The sequence below is a fragment of the Phoca vitulina genome, unplaced genomic scaffold (assembly GCF_004348235.1).
Source record: "Phoca vitulina isolate PV1807 unplaced genomic scaffold, GSC_HSeal_1.0 scaffold3, whole genome shotgun sequence".
Lineage (NCBI taxonomy): Eukaryota > Metazoa > Chordata > Mammalia > Carnivora > Phocidae > Phoca > Phoca vitulina.
The window spans coordinates 500,367-513,658 of NW_022589706.1; the positions used below are offsets into that span (position 1 = coordinate 500,367).

Sequence of the window (13,292 nt, forward strand, 5' to 3'; positions counted from 1 at the left end):
ATGCCATGGGACCACTGGGACCGCTCTGAGGTGCATTCCGTACAGTTCCTCAGAGGGTCCTGCTGGGATCAAGCCCAGTTAACCCATGTTCGCCAGATTGGTGGGCACTCTGTATGGGATTTGCCTGCCTGTCTGCCTCTCCCTACTTCCTCACTCCAGTTTGTGCAGTCACCTCCCAAAGACACTATCTGCCTCTCATCCTCGTCTCAGGCTCTGCTTTCAGGGACACTCTCTTGGAAGTGTCTACCCTGAATTGTTACTGTCTGTTTACTCTCTCTCTCCCTACGCAGTGGCTGGAGCTTAAGGACAGAGGCTGTGTTTTTTATTCATCACTACATCTCCAGCTAGGAGATGGTACAAGTATAAATAAGCACAGGGCAAAACAATTCTCAGCCGCCCAGAAATGCAAATTAACGAATATTAATGACAACCAAGGGTGCTTGCTGATTTTATGCATGGCAAATCAGGGCAGTCCTTTGGGAAGCTATCTGGTCATATTTATCAAGGGCCATAAACAAGTTTTATACTGTTGGACTGAGTTGTTACGCTTCTGGGAATTGACCCTAAGCATCCAAGCTGAGCGAAAAGCTTTGTGTGCAGAAATGGTCATTGCAGCAATACGTACCATTGTGAAAAATCGAAAATAAGTGTCCAACAGTAGGGGGGTCATTAAACAGTTTATTGTGTATCCGTAAAATGGAATATTTTGTAGTCACTTGCAGTGATGAAGAACATGTAGTAACTTGGGGACACTTTTATGATACAATGCACAAAGGACACAGTTGTGTTCTTTTTGGGTCCTAGAATTTGCTGTGTTTTTTGTGGCCTCTGGGCCTTGGCTACCAGTTCTCTCTGTCCAGACACTGAAGGTTTGCCCTCCTTGGCCTTTGTCCCCACTGCTTGTTTGGAACAACTCATCTTGACTGACTTTTTTAGGTGTGAGCTGGCCTTGCCTGGCCCCTGGTAAGTCTAGCAGCTCCTTCACTTTGCTCCCATGGCGGGCACCCTTCCCTTCTCTTGTAACCCTGTAAACCCATGGCTTATTAAGCCTCTGCCTCTCCTTCCATCTGCTCCAGGAAGGGCAGAGGCTTCCTCCTGGCTCCGCAGGGCCTGTCCCTGCACTGGGAGCTGAGGCGGGGAGCCAGCACGTAACGGGGGCACGGTTGAGTGGATGGATGCGCGCACTGTGATCACAACCATGGGGAATCAAGGAAAACGGTGGAGAGAAACCTCAGATGTTTGACTGGAGGTGGTTCTGGGGGAGTTGTGTTTATTTTATAGTCTCTCTACTAGCTTTTAAAAGGTCTCTAAATTGGGTTTTACTGTGTTCAGTAATAATGCCCTAATAAACTCCTGTTCTATGAATGACCTAGTTTCTTCAACAAATGAAGGGCATCAGAGGGGCGGGAGGGCTGGTATAGATCTCGGCAGACTGCAGAGAGCCAGATGCAGAGTGGGGACTGAGGACGGAGCCCCACTCGAACCTCCCACTGTAAAACCAAGTAAAATTGAGCATGGGCTGTTAACTCATAGGAAGGAATTACTGTTAATTGGGTCCGCTGAGATGATGGATTGTGGATCTGTTTATTTAAAAACTCCTTAATGTTTGGAGACATATCCTGAAGTATTTCCAGGTGGTGGGGTACGATATTTGGGATTTATTTTACAATATCTCAGCAAAAACAAAACAGATGTGTTGGGGGAGGGGTTGGAATAGGTGGAGTGTGAATGGCCAAGTATTGAAGCTTTTGAGTCTGGGTGATGGATGTGAGGGGGCTTTTTTATCCCATTTCTTTACTTTTGAAAATATTTGGATAATTTTATATTAAAAGTTAAAAAAATTCTTGGCTTTTCCCCAGTGACACTTAATACTTTGCTTGGCTTTTCAGAGTGACCGACTCCTCATCAAAGGTGGACGGATCATCAACGATGACCAATCCTTCTATGCTGACGTCTACCTGGAAGATGGACTTATAAAGTAGGTTGACCAAAACACACTTTTTTCCTTTTTTTGAAAGATTTTATTTTTTAAGTAATCTCTACACCCAGTGTGGGGCTCAAACTTAAAACCTTGAGATCAAGAGTTGCATGCTCCCCTGACTGAGCCTACCAGGCATCCCCAAAACATACCTTTTAAGAAGCCAGTCTTGGGGTGCTGGGATGGCTTGGTCGCTTGAGCGTCTAACTCTTGATTTTGGCTCAGGTCACAATCTCAGGGTTGTGAGATCGAGCCCCGCATTGGGCTCCCTGCTCAGCGGGGAGTCTGCTTGTTTCTGTCTCCTTCTGCTTGCTCTCTCTGTCTCTCTCTTTCAAATAAATAAATAAATCTTAAAAAAAAAAAAAGAAGCCAGTCTCCCTAGGCTGCCAGGCCCTTAGAGTTCTGTGCCAGAATGACTGTGCTGTCAATATCAGGGATGCAGAGATTTGGAGAGGTCCAAACTACAGGTGGGGAAGGGACTAGAGATTCTGGAGCGTTCCTGCCGCGCCAGCCTTGTGCAGGCCATCAGAGGCACAGGGGGGTGTGACGTGCACACGGCCGGCCAGTGAGGTCCAAGAGCTGACCCCCATTGTCAGCTGGGGGCAAGGGGCAGATGCCTACCTAGTACATAGGACTGAATTCACGGCTCTTTCTTCTACCTTTCCACAATTTCTGGATTGGGTGGAGGGAGCAAGGAGAGAAAGGAAGAATGTTAGGACAGGGCCATGGCCTGCATTGGGCCAGAGGGTTCCTGCACTTTCCGTCTCCCTATTGGCCTCCTCTCTGGCTGTGACATCCGGGTGCATTCCATCTGCTCAGTCACTGTGATAAAAAACCCAGGCTGGGCAGCTGAAACAATAGAAGTTGACTTCTCCGAGGCGGGAGGCTGTAAGTCCTGGATCAGGGTGCTGGCAGGGATCTTCTGTGATCTCTCTCTCCTTGGCTTGTGGACTGCGGCTTCTCACTCTGCACTCACAAGGGCATCCCTCTGTGCACATGTGCACAGGACACCAGTCCTGTTGGCTCAGGGCCCCACCCTGATGGCCTCGTTTTGATTTAGTCACTTTAAAAGCCCCATCTCCAAATACAGTCACATTCTGAGATGCTGGGGGTCAGGGCTTCAACATATAAGTTTGGGGGATCCCAGCTCAGTCCACAACACTAGACAGTGGGTTGATGTGGCCTCCACATTTTACCAGCTAGTAACGGAGAGGTTCAGCTCTCTTTCTTTCACATGCTGAGTGCCCTGGATTCGCTGGCTGCTCAGCAAGTTCCCCTGGAGTTGGGAAGAGTAGGAGCAAGAGACTGTCTTAGTACCCAGCCTGGGCTGCTGGCACAGGAAGGAAAGGCAGAGGGGAGTGAGAGCGAGGGCAAGGTCAAGCAGGAATGGGGTCTGTTAACAGAACTGCCTGGTGCCCATGTGAGCTTTGATGAGGAGGAGGGGGAGGAAGGGGGAAGAAGGGGAGGAGGAGGGGGAAGGCTGAGGGAAGGAAGGAGGAGGGAGGAAGGGAGGAGGGGGATGAGAGGGGGCTGTGGATGGCTGTGAGCACTGAGAGACCACGCCCACGGCATGTCCAGTGAGGAGCTCAGGAGAGCGTGGAGGCCTTCTCTGCCTCCCTCTGCCTACCCCATATCCAGTCCCAGGCTCCGACCATTTCAAGTCCAGCCCAAGCCTCTGTTCCTCCAGTGGATTCCCTCCTCTTCGCTTCTTCCCAGCCACGCTGAAAGCGTGGTACCCGCAGAACTAGCCCAGCAGCTCTACCTGGAACCTTGCACGCATAAATCCTCTGCCTGGAACGCCTTGCCCCACCCCGCATTCTCATTTCTCTGCCCCCCTCCCCCCCTGGCTCCCCAACCCCTGTTTGTCCTGTGGGTCCAGCTTGTGTGGCTCCTCCAGGAAGTCTTCCCTGACCCCCATAACTCTGTTGGTCAGCCTGTGTGCCCGGCCCCACACTCCTCATGCTGCATTTGCCCCAGACTAGGGACCTTGCCTTAGGGCCTCTGCAACCGGGGCCTGGCACAGTGCCGGATATGAGAGGTACTGGGAGTATTGACAGGAAGTGTAGCAGAAGAGTCCTGACCTGTCAGGTGGCAGGACCTTGGTCTTGGAATCAGAGGGAGAGAGGCAGAGGTGGTGGGGGTGGTGAGGTTTCTAGGCAACTCCCTGCTTAGGTACGGAGACAACCACTCCGGGGTGAACTCTGGTTTGTGGGGCCTCGGGGTTCTGGGACGTGGGAGGTAAAGGATGCTGACGCTTTTGCAGGACCACCTACCCACCGGTCATGTGGGATTGAGGTTGGCTCCCCAAGAGCCGTGCACTCCAGGATGTGTATACATGAAACAAGAGCTCACTGGCCAAGCTGCATTTATTAAGTGCTTGCTGTATGAGTGAACACCCGGAGTCTTAGGGCCTTTGGTGGATCGTGTTGTTCAGGAAATATGCAGTGTCCACAAATTCATTATTTCTCAGCTCCTCTTAGTCAGAAACCCCTTTTTATTTGACTCTGTTGCTCCTCCCCCCACCCAGCTCAGCAGAGCAAGTCTCCGGATGGTCATTTGGAGCACGAACCCCTGCTGGCTGGGGAGGAGGTGTGGGAGGGCTGAGACCCAGAGGGGCCACTGTACTGACCCCAGGAGGCTCAGTTATGCTCCTTCACTTTGATTGAACCCCAAGAATTCTCTTTCGTGGTCATTTGCCAAGTTTTCCTAAAAGCTTGTCAGCTGGGTTTGTGCTGCATCTGTTAGGATTCACTGAGGGTTCCATCCAGTTTGCAAGTGCTGGTGACTCAGACACTGGCCACTGAGCACTTGTGCGTAGGGCGGGGGAGGTGTTGGGGTGCAGGGATGAGGTGTCTGGCTAACTCACAGAGCCTCCTGTTCTACACACACTGCCATTGAGAACCATCTGGGTTCTTCCTCCTAGTGCACTGGCGGTTCCGTCTGGGTCAGTCCCAGTTTGGGGAGAATCTGCTCCTTCTGGGTAAGGGAAGCAGGAAGGCAGGTAAGGCTGGTGGGCAGAGCCTAGATGTTATATTAGACTTGGGGGGGGACCTGGCTTGAGTCCAGACCCACCACTGACTTGCTGTGCAGCCTTGAGCAAGGCACCGTACCTCTCTGAATTCCATTTTCCTCTTTTGCAGAATGTGTTTACTTCCCGTAAAGAGAGGTGACTGTCATGCCTTGAAAATGGGCCCCGAACAGCAGTACTTGTTGGCATGGTGACTGAGGCACGCTCCCAGTCAGACTCCAGATACCCACATGTGGGGCTGTGCTGTGTGTACAGCCCATGCCCACTCTGGGTCACTCATGGCTAAGCCTTTGCCAGCATTAAACACTTGAACATTACCCCGTCTTCTTGAAAAGCCAGTTGAAGCATGAAATGAGATGATCTGCAAAGTGCCTAGAAAAGCCGGTGGTCGGGGGTGACCTGCTCCTGCTGGAAGGTTTGGGGGTGTCTCCTCCTGGATCCCTTGCTCTTCCGCTCCTGACATATCTCCATGTGTTTAGTAGGGGGATCGGGCAAGGCAGGAGTCTGCAAATCAAGATGGAGATGACAGAGGGAAGGACACTGGCGTTAGAAGCAGCAGTGCTGAGCTTGTGGGTGTGGTCTCGGTCGTGGTCCCCGGCACCATGCTCTTGCTAGACTTATTTCCGGTTTCAGGACAGTGCGCGATGCCCCGATTCTGTGGGAGAGCCCCAAGTGGAGCCCTCTGTCCTCCCTTCCCCCACAGCTTGCCTGGACCAGCCCTGCCCAGGGGTCCGGAGGATCCAGGAGCGTCTGCTTCGGCTGCTCGGGTGTAGATTCTGTTTGGGGCCTGACATGGTGGTCCCTGAAGCAGCACTTGCCTGTATCTTCATTATGGTTGTTTTTCTGTGACTTAGAATATTGTTGCCTCATCTGAAGCATTCAGAGCAACTGTATTTTTTTTTTTTTTAATAAAAATTGCTCATGTTCAGGTCTACTGGTCTTCGCCCGGCGTTGACCTTGGAGGCTGTCATCTCTGTCCTGGTTCTGGCTGAGCCTCCCCTCCGCCCCCCATGTGTCTCCCGACTCTGGTTCCAACAGATGAAACACAGCCACCACCACATGGGACAAAGGCTTCCAGTTTCTTAGGCTCTTCTCCCTTCTTCCTCCCTTTGGAATTTTTCCTCCTTCTGGCGGAAGTTCGCAGGTGCCTAGCACATTGGGGAACAGAAGGGAGGGTCAGCATGTTCAGAAAAAGTCTGCTCTCCCCAGTGTGATTCCCTCCAGGCAGGAGTTATGAGGTTAGTGGCTTTTTCTTGTGGGTACTGGGCGGTTAAGCAGCTTTCCTGAGGTCAGCGCTCAGGAGAGCTGAAACAAGAATGCCGGGCGCCTGTCTGTCTTAGCTTGCCCTGGCTGGTGTAAGAACGTACCACACGCACTGGGCAGTTGAAACAACAGACGTTGATTCTCTCATGGGTCTGGAGGCTGGAAGTCTGAGATCAGGATGTCGGCAGGGTTGGTTTCTTTGAGGCCTCTCTCCTTGGCGTGTGGCTGGTGGTCTTCTCCTCATGTCCTCACCTGGTTAACTCTGTACGGGTCTGTGTCCTGATCTCTTCTTACAAAGACACCAGTCCTATTGGATCAGGGCCCACCCTGACAGCCTGACTTTACTGTAATTGTCTCTGTAAAGGCCCAGGCCTCAAATACAGTCACATTCTGAGGTCCTTGGGGTTAGAGCATCAACATACAGCTTTTGAGAGGGTCCCACTTCAGCCTGTCACAGTCTGCAGAGCTAAGGGGACTTTACGCTCTTGTCTCCTGCAATCTGGATCCTCGAAGTGGTTGACAAGAGTGTGCAAAGAACTCTGGAGTGACAGGCTATTCTGAGACCCCTTTGCCACCACCTCCCCCTGGAAGTCTCCCCAGATTCCCGGGCTAGTGAAGCAGCCCACCTTACACTCCCCACCCCTCTGCTTACTGCATTGTTACCCATCTGCCTGCATGCCTCTCCTCCTCATTAGGCTGTGAGCCCCTCGGGGCAGGAGTCCTGCGTGAGCATTCTCTGTCTACCCAGTGCCCTGCCTAGGACATGGCTCAGAAACGTTTACCTAATGGAACTGAAGCCACCCAGTGGGCTGCCATCTTGTTTCTCTTTTAAGAACCAAAGGCCATTTCTGTTTGTTTCCAGACAAATAGGAGAGAACTTAATAGTTCCTGGTGGAGTGAAGACCGTCGAGGCCAATGGGCGGATGGTGATTCCCGGAGGTATCGATGTCAACACGTACCTGCAGAAGCCGTCCCAGGGCATGACCGCTGCCGATGACTTCTTCCAAGGGACCAGGGCCGCGCTGGCAGGCGGGACCACGATGATCAGTGAGTTGCACCCCTGCCTTGGGCACATGGGCAGTGACTTCGGTTCATTTACCGGCAGCAGCAGCACCACCACGGTCTCAATCTACACCAGGCACTTTGCTCAGGGGACCAGTTAGTGTGTCCTCACCACAACCTACCACAAGGCTGTACCACTGGCGGTACAAAGAGGATTTTATAGGCAATACAGACATTTGAAAGTTTAAATTATTTTGATGCATTTGAAGATAAATAATTAGCACATCATGGGTATTATTGCATAAGGTGAGATTGAAATTAACATTTAAATTTTTAGAAACTGTGAGCTGATTTAAAGGAAGGTATTAAGGAAAGAATAATATGGATTGTAGGGAGATAAAGCAAAATATTCCTGAACCTGGTGTGCACATGGCTAAAGTTTTGGAACCAGGGATATAGGTGTTATGGTGAAAGATGGGGAAGTAGAGGCTGAAACAAGTTGCTGAAGGTGACACAGTGGGGAAGTGGTTGTATTAGTCAGTGTTGATGCCGTAATGCTGGGATAACGCTGCATAACGAACAGTCCCTAAACTTCAAGCATCACTTGTTTTTCTTGATCAAGGATCTGAGGGACTAGGAGCAGGATGGAGTGAGTCTGCTTCAGGATGTGGGTTGGGTTCGGACGGGCACTGTGGAGCTCCCACCCTGGAACCAATGACCAGCTCAACCATGCCCTTCTCCTGGCAGATGGCAGAAGTGCAAGAAGGGTCTGGTAGAAACTTGCCACCCCTCTTACCACCTCATGTCTTCCCTTACACGCTGAAGTTCTGTTGGCCAAAGCAAGTCGCGTGGCTGAGCCCAAAGTCCCTGGGATTGCACTCTGCCCGCCCTGAACCATGGTGAAGGTGGGGAGGGGAGGAGGCAATGTGCACAAACAGTGCCCTCTACCACAGAGGCTTCCTGAGATGCTGGATTCTTCTTCTACCGCATTTTGCAGTCTCTTGTAGTTTTTGAAGTAGCTTTTCTTTCTTGGATTCCATTTTATTTTATTTTTAATTGTTTTAAAGATTTTATTTATTTATTTGACAGAGAGAGCAGGAGCAGGGGGGAAGGGCGGAAGGAGAGGGAGAAGCGGGCTCCCCACTGAGCAGGGAGCCCAACACAGGGCTCGATCCCAGGACCCTGAGATCATGATCTGAGCTAAAGTCAAACACTTAACCGACTGAGCCACCCAGGTGCCTCTCTTGGATTCCATTTTAATAAATGATTTTAATTAAATAAGCAACAGTTGATTTTTCAGTGTTCTTTCAACTGTTAGGCTCTGCGTCCAGGCAGCTCATCCCTAAGCTGCCCATCTGTCTCCTAGGAACCCCTTTGGAAGTACACTGGGTAGAGCTGGCCACTGTGTGTGGAGCTCATGCGTCAGAGCCACCTCATCCCCCTGAGCCAGGAGGGGATGGCCCAGATCATGAGGGAAGCACGGTGCTGGTCCCTTCTCCACAAGGCAGCCTTTTATCTGCTGGTTGGGAAAGTGGGAGGAGCCCAGATGTTGGATCTGGATGGATTTGGACTTGGACCCCAGCTGTCCGGGTTTGATCCTGATCACTGCCACTCAGCAGCTGTATGCTTGTGGGCAGTATTTAGCCTCTCTGTGCCTCAGCTTCCTCATCTGTAGGGTGGGCTTTATAATCTGAGCCTTCCCCCACCATAGCATTGCTGGAAAACATACACGAGGTGCCTGGGTGTAGTGCATGGCACGTGGCAAGTACTTGGAGATAGGAGCTGGCACAGCGCTGAGAGATGGAGATGGAAGTTGCAGGCTCAGGTGACCTGTGTGGAGTAGAAGACAGAACCCCGGATGAGGATTCAGGATCTCCAGGGTCCCCTTTTGCTCTTTCCCCATCATCATCTTTGAGACTCTTAGGGGAGGGGCCTCATCCACCCCATCTGGAAAAGGGTGGTTTTCATAGTGTGTTTCATGGGACCCCAAGAACCTGTGGAAGCACCAGGAGGACCATCATGAGGGGCGGGGAGGTTCTGAGTCTCCATCCCATGTTGTCATCCAACAGATACTTAATTGAGGGTTGCTCTGTGCCAGGCACTGTGCTAGGTGTTGGGGGACGGAGGGACCAAAGCGGACATGGTGCTGGTGCTCCAGTGGTTGCAGTCTTGTGAGGAGTTACGGATCATGTACGACTACACACACGTCTATACTCTGTGACTAGGGCTACAACAGAAATGTGTGCACAGAGCTTTGAACTGACGGGCCAAGTGCTTCCCTAAAGACACAGCATTCATGCAGGGATCTGAAGGATGAGTATGAATTTACTGGGTGAAGAGGGTGGAGGGGAACAGAGCTCCAGGAAGAGGGAAGAGCATGTGCGAAGCGTCTGTGATGGAACACAGCTTGCGTTTAAGAGACTGATGAAGGCCCATGAGGCATGAGTGCAGAGACTTAGGGATGGGATTGTGTGAGATAAGACTGGAAGGTAAGGATGGTACTGATGGTCCTTGATGGCTGAGGTAAGAATTTTGGACTTTTTCAAATGGGCAATGACCAGGCATTGAAGGATTTTAAGCAAGGAATGATGAGATCTGCTTTGGGTTTTAAAGAGACCAGAATAGATTAGCCTAGATCAGATGTGGCTGTACCAGGGGCAAGTGATTGTAGTAGCTCAGCTACAGAAGAGGGTAGCTAGCGAGGAGTGTGGCCATGGAGGTGGACAGAGGTGGACAGCTCTGGGGATATGTAGGATGGAAATATAAGTACTTGGTGATGGGTCACCCATGAGGTATCTGTGAGAAAGGAAGTGTCAAGAATGACCCCTTCGATCCTAGCTGTGGAACTAAGGTGGTATCCTCACAGTTGAGGAGGTGGTAGGGATCAGATTTGCAAAGGGGCGGGGAGATGTTGCATGAGGTTTGGGACATTTTAATCTTGAAGAGCTTTTTTGAGTCTTCCTGGTGGAGAGGTCAGGGAAACAGCTGAAGTCAGAGTTCTGCAGCTAAGAGGGAGTGGTACATTTTAATGAGCAGCTGTATTAAAGAATATTGCAGGACCAAGGCATAAGGAATTTGACCATTTAATGGCCAAGTAGAGACAGAAGAGTCTACAAGGAGACTGAGGAAAAATGGCCACAGAAGTAGAATAAAAGCCAGAAAGCCATGTCGTCATGGGAGCCAAGAGGAGGGAGTGATTCACTGTGTCCCAGGAGGTCCAGTGGAGTCAGGACTGGACATTTCCATTAAATCTAGAGACGTGGAGATTGAGTTAGCAGAGGCTGATGCTTTAGACGGGTGGAGGAGTGAGCTGGAGGAAAATAAGGACTACTTTTTATAGATGTCTGGCTGTGAAGGGTGGTTGTTAGGGAAACAGGGCAGTAGCTAGAGGGATATGCAAAGTCAAGTGAGGTTTAAAATTAGGTGTCTCCCCTTTCATTTGCTTTACATTTAAGATTTTATTTTAGAAAGGAGTGATGAAGTTAACATGCTTTTAGTCTATAAGGTCTTGTGCACCTTTCCAGCTCTGGCAGCATGGAGTAGTGGGAAAGGGTTCAGACTGCAGCTGATGGGACTCTGGACCTTCTTCCTACCACTTACCTAGTTGTGTAAGTAAGTTGTAAGACAAGTTCCTTACCCTTTTTGAGCCTCAGTTTCTTCTTCTGCCAATGGAGATACTAATATTCACTTCATAGGTTGGTTGTGAGGATTTAATGAGATAATTGATGGAAAGCCTTGTGGCAGCGTCTGAGGCGTAGTAGGCATTCAGTAAATAGTTGTGATGCTGCTGCTGCTGATGACAATGACAAGGGTGGTGATTATGTCATTGCTGATGGTTATGGTAATGATGGTGACAGTGATGGCAATATTGACAATGATGATGGTGGTGGGAGTGATGATGAAGAGGGTGGTGATGGTGATGATGGTGATAATAGTGATGGTGATGATGATGATGGTGATGGTAGTGGTGGTGATGGTGGTGATGATGGTGATGGTGATGATGATGGTGATGGTGGTGGTGATGATGATGGTGATAGTGGTGGTGATGATGATGGTGATGATGATGGTGGTGGTGATGATGGTGTTGATGATGGGGTGATAGTGATAGTGGTGATTAACGTGGTGATGATCATGATGGCAATGGTGATAATAGTGATGATGGTGTGATGGTGATGATGATGGTGATGATTATGATGATAATGATAGTAATGATGATGGTGATGGTGATAATAGTGATGCTTATGATGATGGTGGTGGTGGTGATGATGGTGATGGTGATGATGATGATGATGATGGTGATGATGATGTTGAGGATGCTGTTGATGATGGTGATGGTGTTGATGATGGGGTGATAGTGAGGGTGGTGATTAAGGTGGTGATGATGGTGATGGTGATGATGATGATGATGGTGATGATGATGTTGGGGATGCTGTTGATGGTGATGGTGTTGATGATGGGGTGATAGTGAGGGTGGTGATTAAGGTGGTGATGATGCTGATGATAGTGAAGATGTGTATGGTGATGATGATGGGGTGAAGAGGCTATTGGAGGCTACCATTGGAATAGCTTGGGTCCTATGCATTTTGGAATGTGATGCATATTTTTCTTTCACAGTTGACCATGTCGTCCCTGAACCTGGGTCTAGCCTGCTGACATCCTTCGAGAAATGGCATGAAGCAGCTGACACCAAATCCTGCTGCGACTATTCCCTCCATGTGGACATCACAAGCTGGTACGATGGTGTTCGGGAGGAGTTGGAGGTGCTGGTGCAGGACAAAGGTCAGTTAAAGCCTCAGAATGGGGGTATAGTTCTGGAATCCCTGGTTCTTTGGTGGGCCTCAGTATGTGGAGTTAAAAATCCCTTTATCTGCATTTGCTGTGAGCCCAGCTATGAGCTACACACTGCCGCATAAACAATGGAAAAACGAGATCCTCTTTGAGGAGTCTGTCCTCTTCTCCTTCAAGCCCTTTGGAGGTATCCCCCTGTTCACAGAAGAAAGCCTGATTTCCTTAGCCTGGCATGCAAGGCCCTCGCTGATCTAGGCTCATTTCTCTTTCTCTACCTAAACACATCTGGGGTCCTTGTTATCCTGGATGCCATCCCCTGAAACCTGCTTCACCGCTGGGCCTGTGCTCAGGCTCTACCCCCTGCTAGGAATGCCCTTTCTTCTACTCGGCTACCCAAACTCAACTCGCACTTTCTCCAGTTTCCCCAATCAGAATTGCTCGTTCCTTGAATATCCATATCAGGTTACTCTGGGAGCACCTTCTCCATTGTTCTTGGATTATGGGATACTGGTTCTCTGTCTGGCTCTTGTGTTAAACCCTGAGCCCTATGGTGGGGTGGGGGGAGATTGTGTCTGTCCATCTCTGTATCCCATCCCAGCTCCCTTCTGTTTGGACTCACATCAGGTGTCCCTGCACAGTGTAGACACTACAGTGTGCATTGTGTTGAAGTGAATTGAACTGAAGATACACGATGCAAAGACCAAGAGAACACAATGAACCAGGACAGGAGTGGTCAGTCTGGAGAGGGGCAGTTCTGGATGCTCTCGGAAGAGGCAGCCTCAAATGAAGGAAATGCTTCAAAGAGAGCTCGAGGGTGTTTTCAATTTTTAAGATATGTATGCTGTGTTTTCTCATTATAAAAGTATACTCGCCACATTACCAGAAAGTCAGAAAATCAAGAGAAGGAAAAAGGGCTTGAAGGAGAAGAGGATGGACTCCTCAAAGAGGATCTCATTTTTCCATTGTTTATGCGGCAGTGTGTAGCTCATAGCTGGGCTCACAGCAAATGCAAACCCCCAATCACCACTTACATTAATGTTAAGGATTATTGCTTTCCATTCTCTGTCAGCTTAGATGATTTTCTCCTTATATAGTTATATGATAGCAGTTATTTGGAATTCTTCTATTTTCACTTAACGTTTAATGAGTAATCATTACTTTTCATTAATAACTTTTTCATGGCTTGTAATGTACAATGTAATGGTTAACTTGCTTATTTTCTTTTTATTGGGC

General features: G+C 49.6%; 1 protein-coding gene across 2 annotated transcripts in view; it reads left to right on the forward strand.

The window, feature by feature from the left end:
- The window catches only part of CRMP1 (collapsin response mediator protein 1), a 69,213-nt gene that overhangs the window by 21,665 nt on the left and 34,256 nt on the right, over positions 1-13,292 (forward strand). For both annotated transcript variants that reach the window (XM_032399746.1, XM_032399751.1), the window contains exons 2-4: positions 1,890-1,978; positions 7,132-7,316; positions 11,886-12,050. In XM_032399746.1, the coding sequence (XP_032255637.1) occupies positions 1,890-1,978; positions 7,132-7,316; positions 11,886-12,050 (439 nt within the window). The remainder of the gene's footprint in view (positions 1-1,889; positions 1,979-7,131; positions 7,317-11,885; positions 12,051-13,292) is intronic.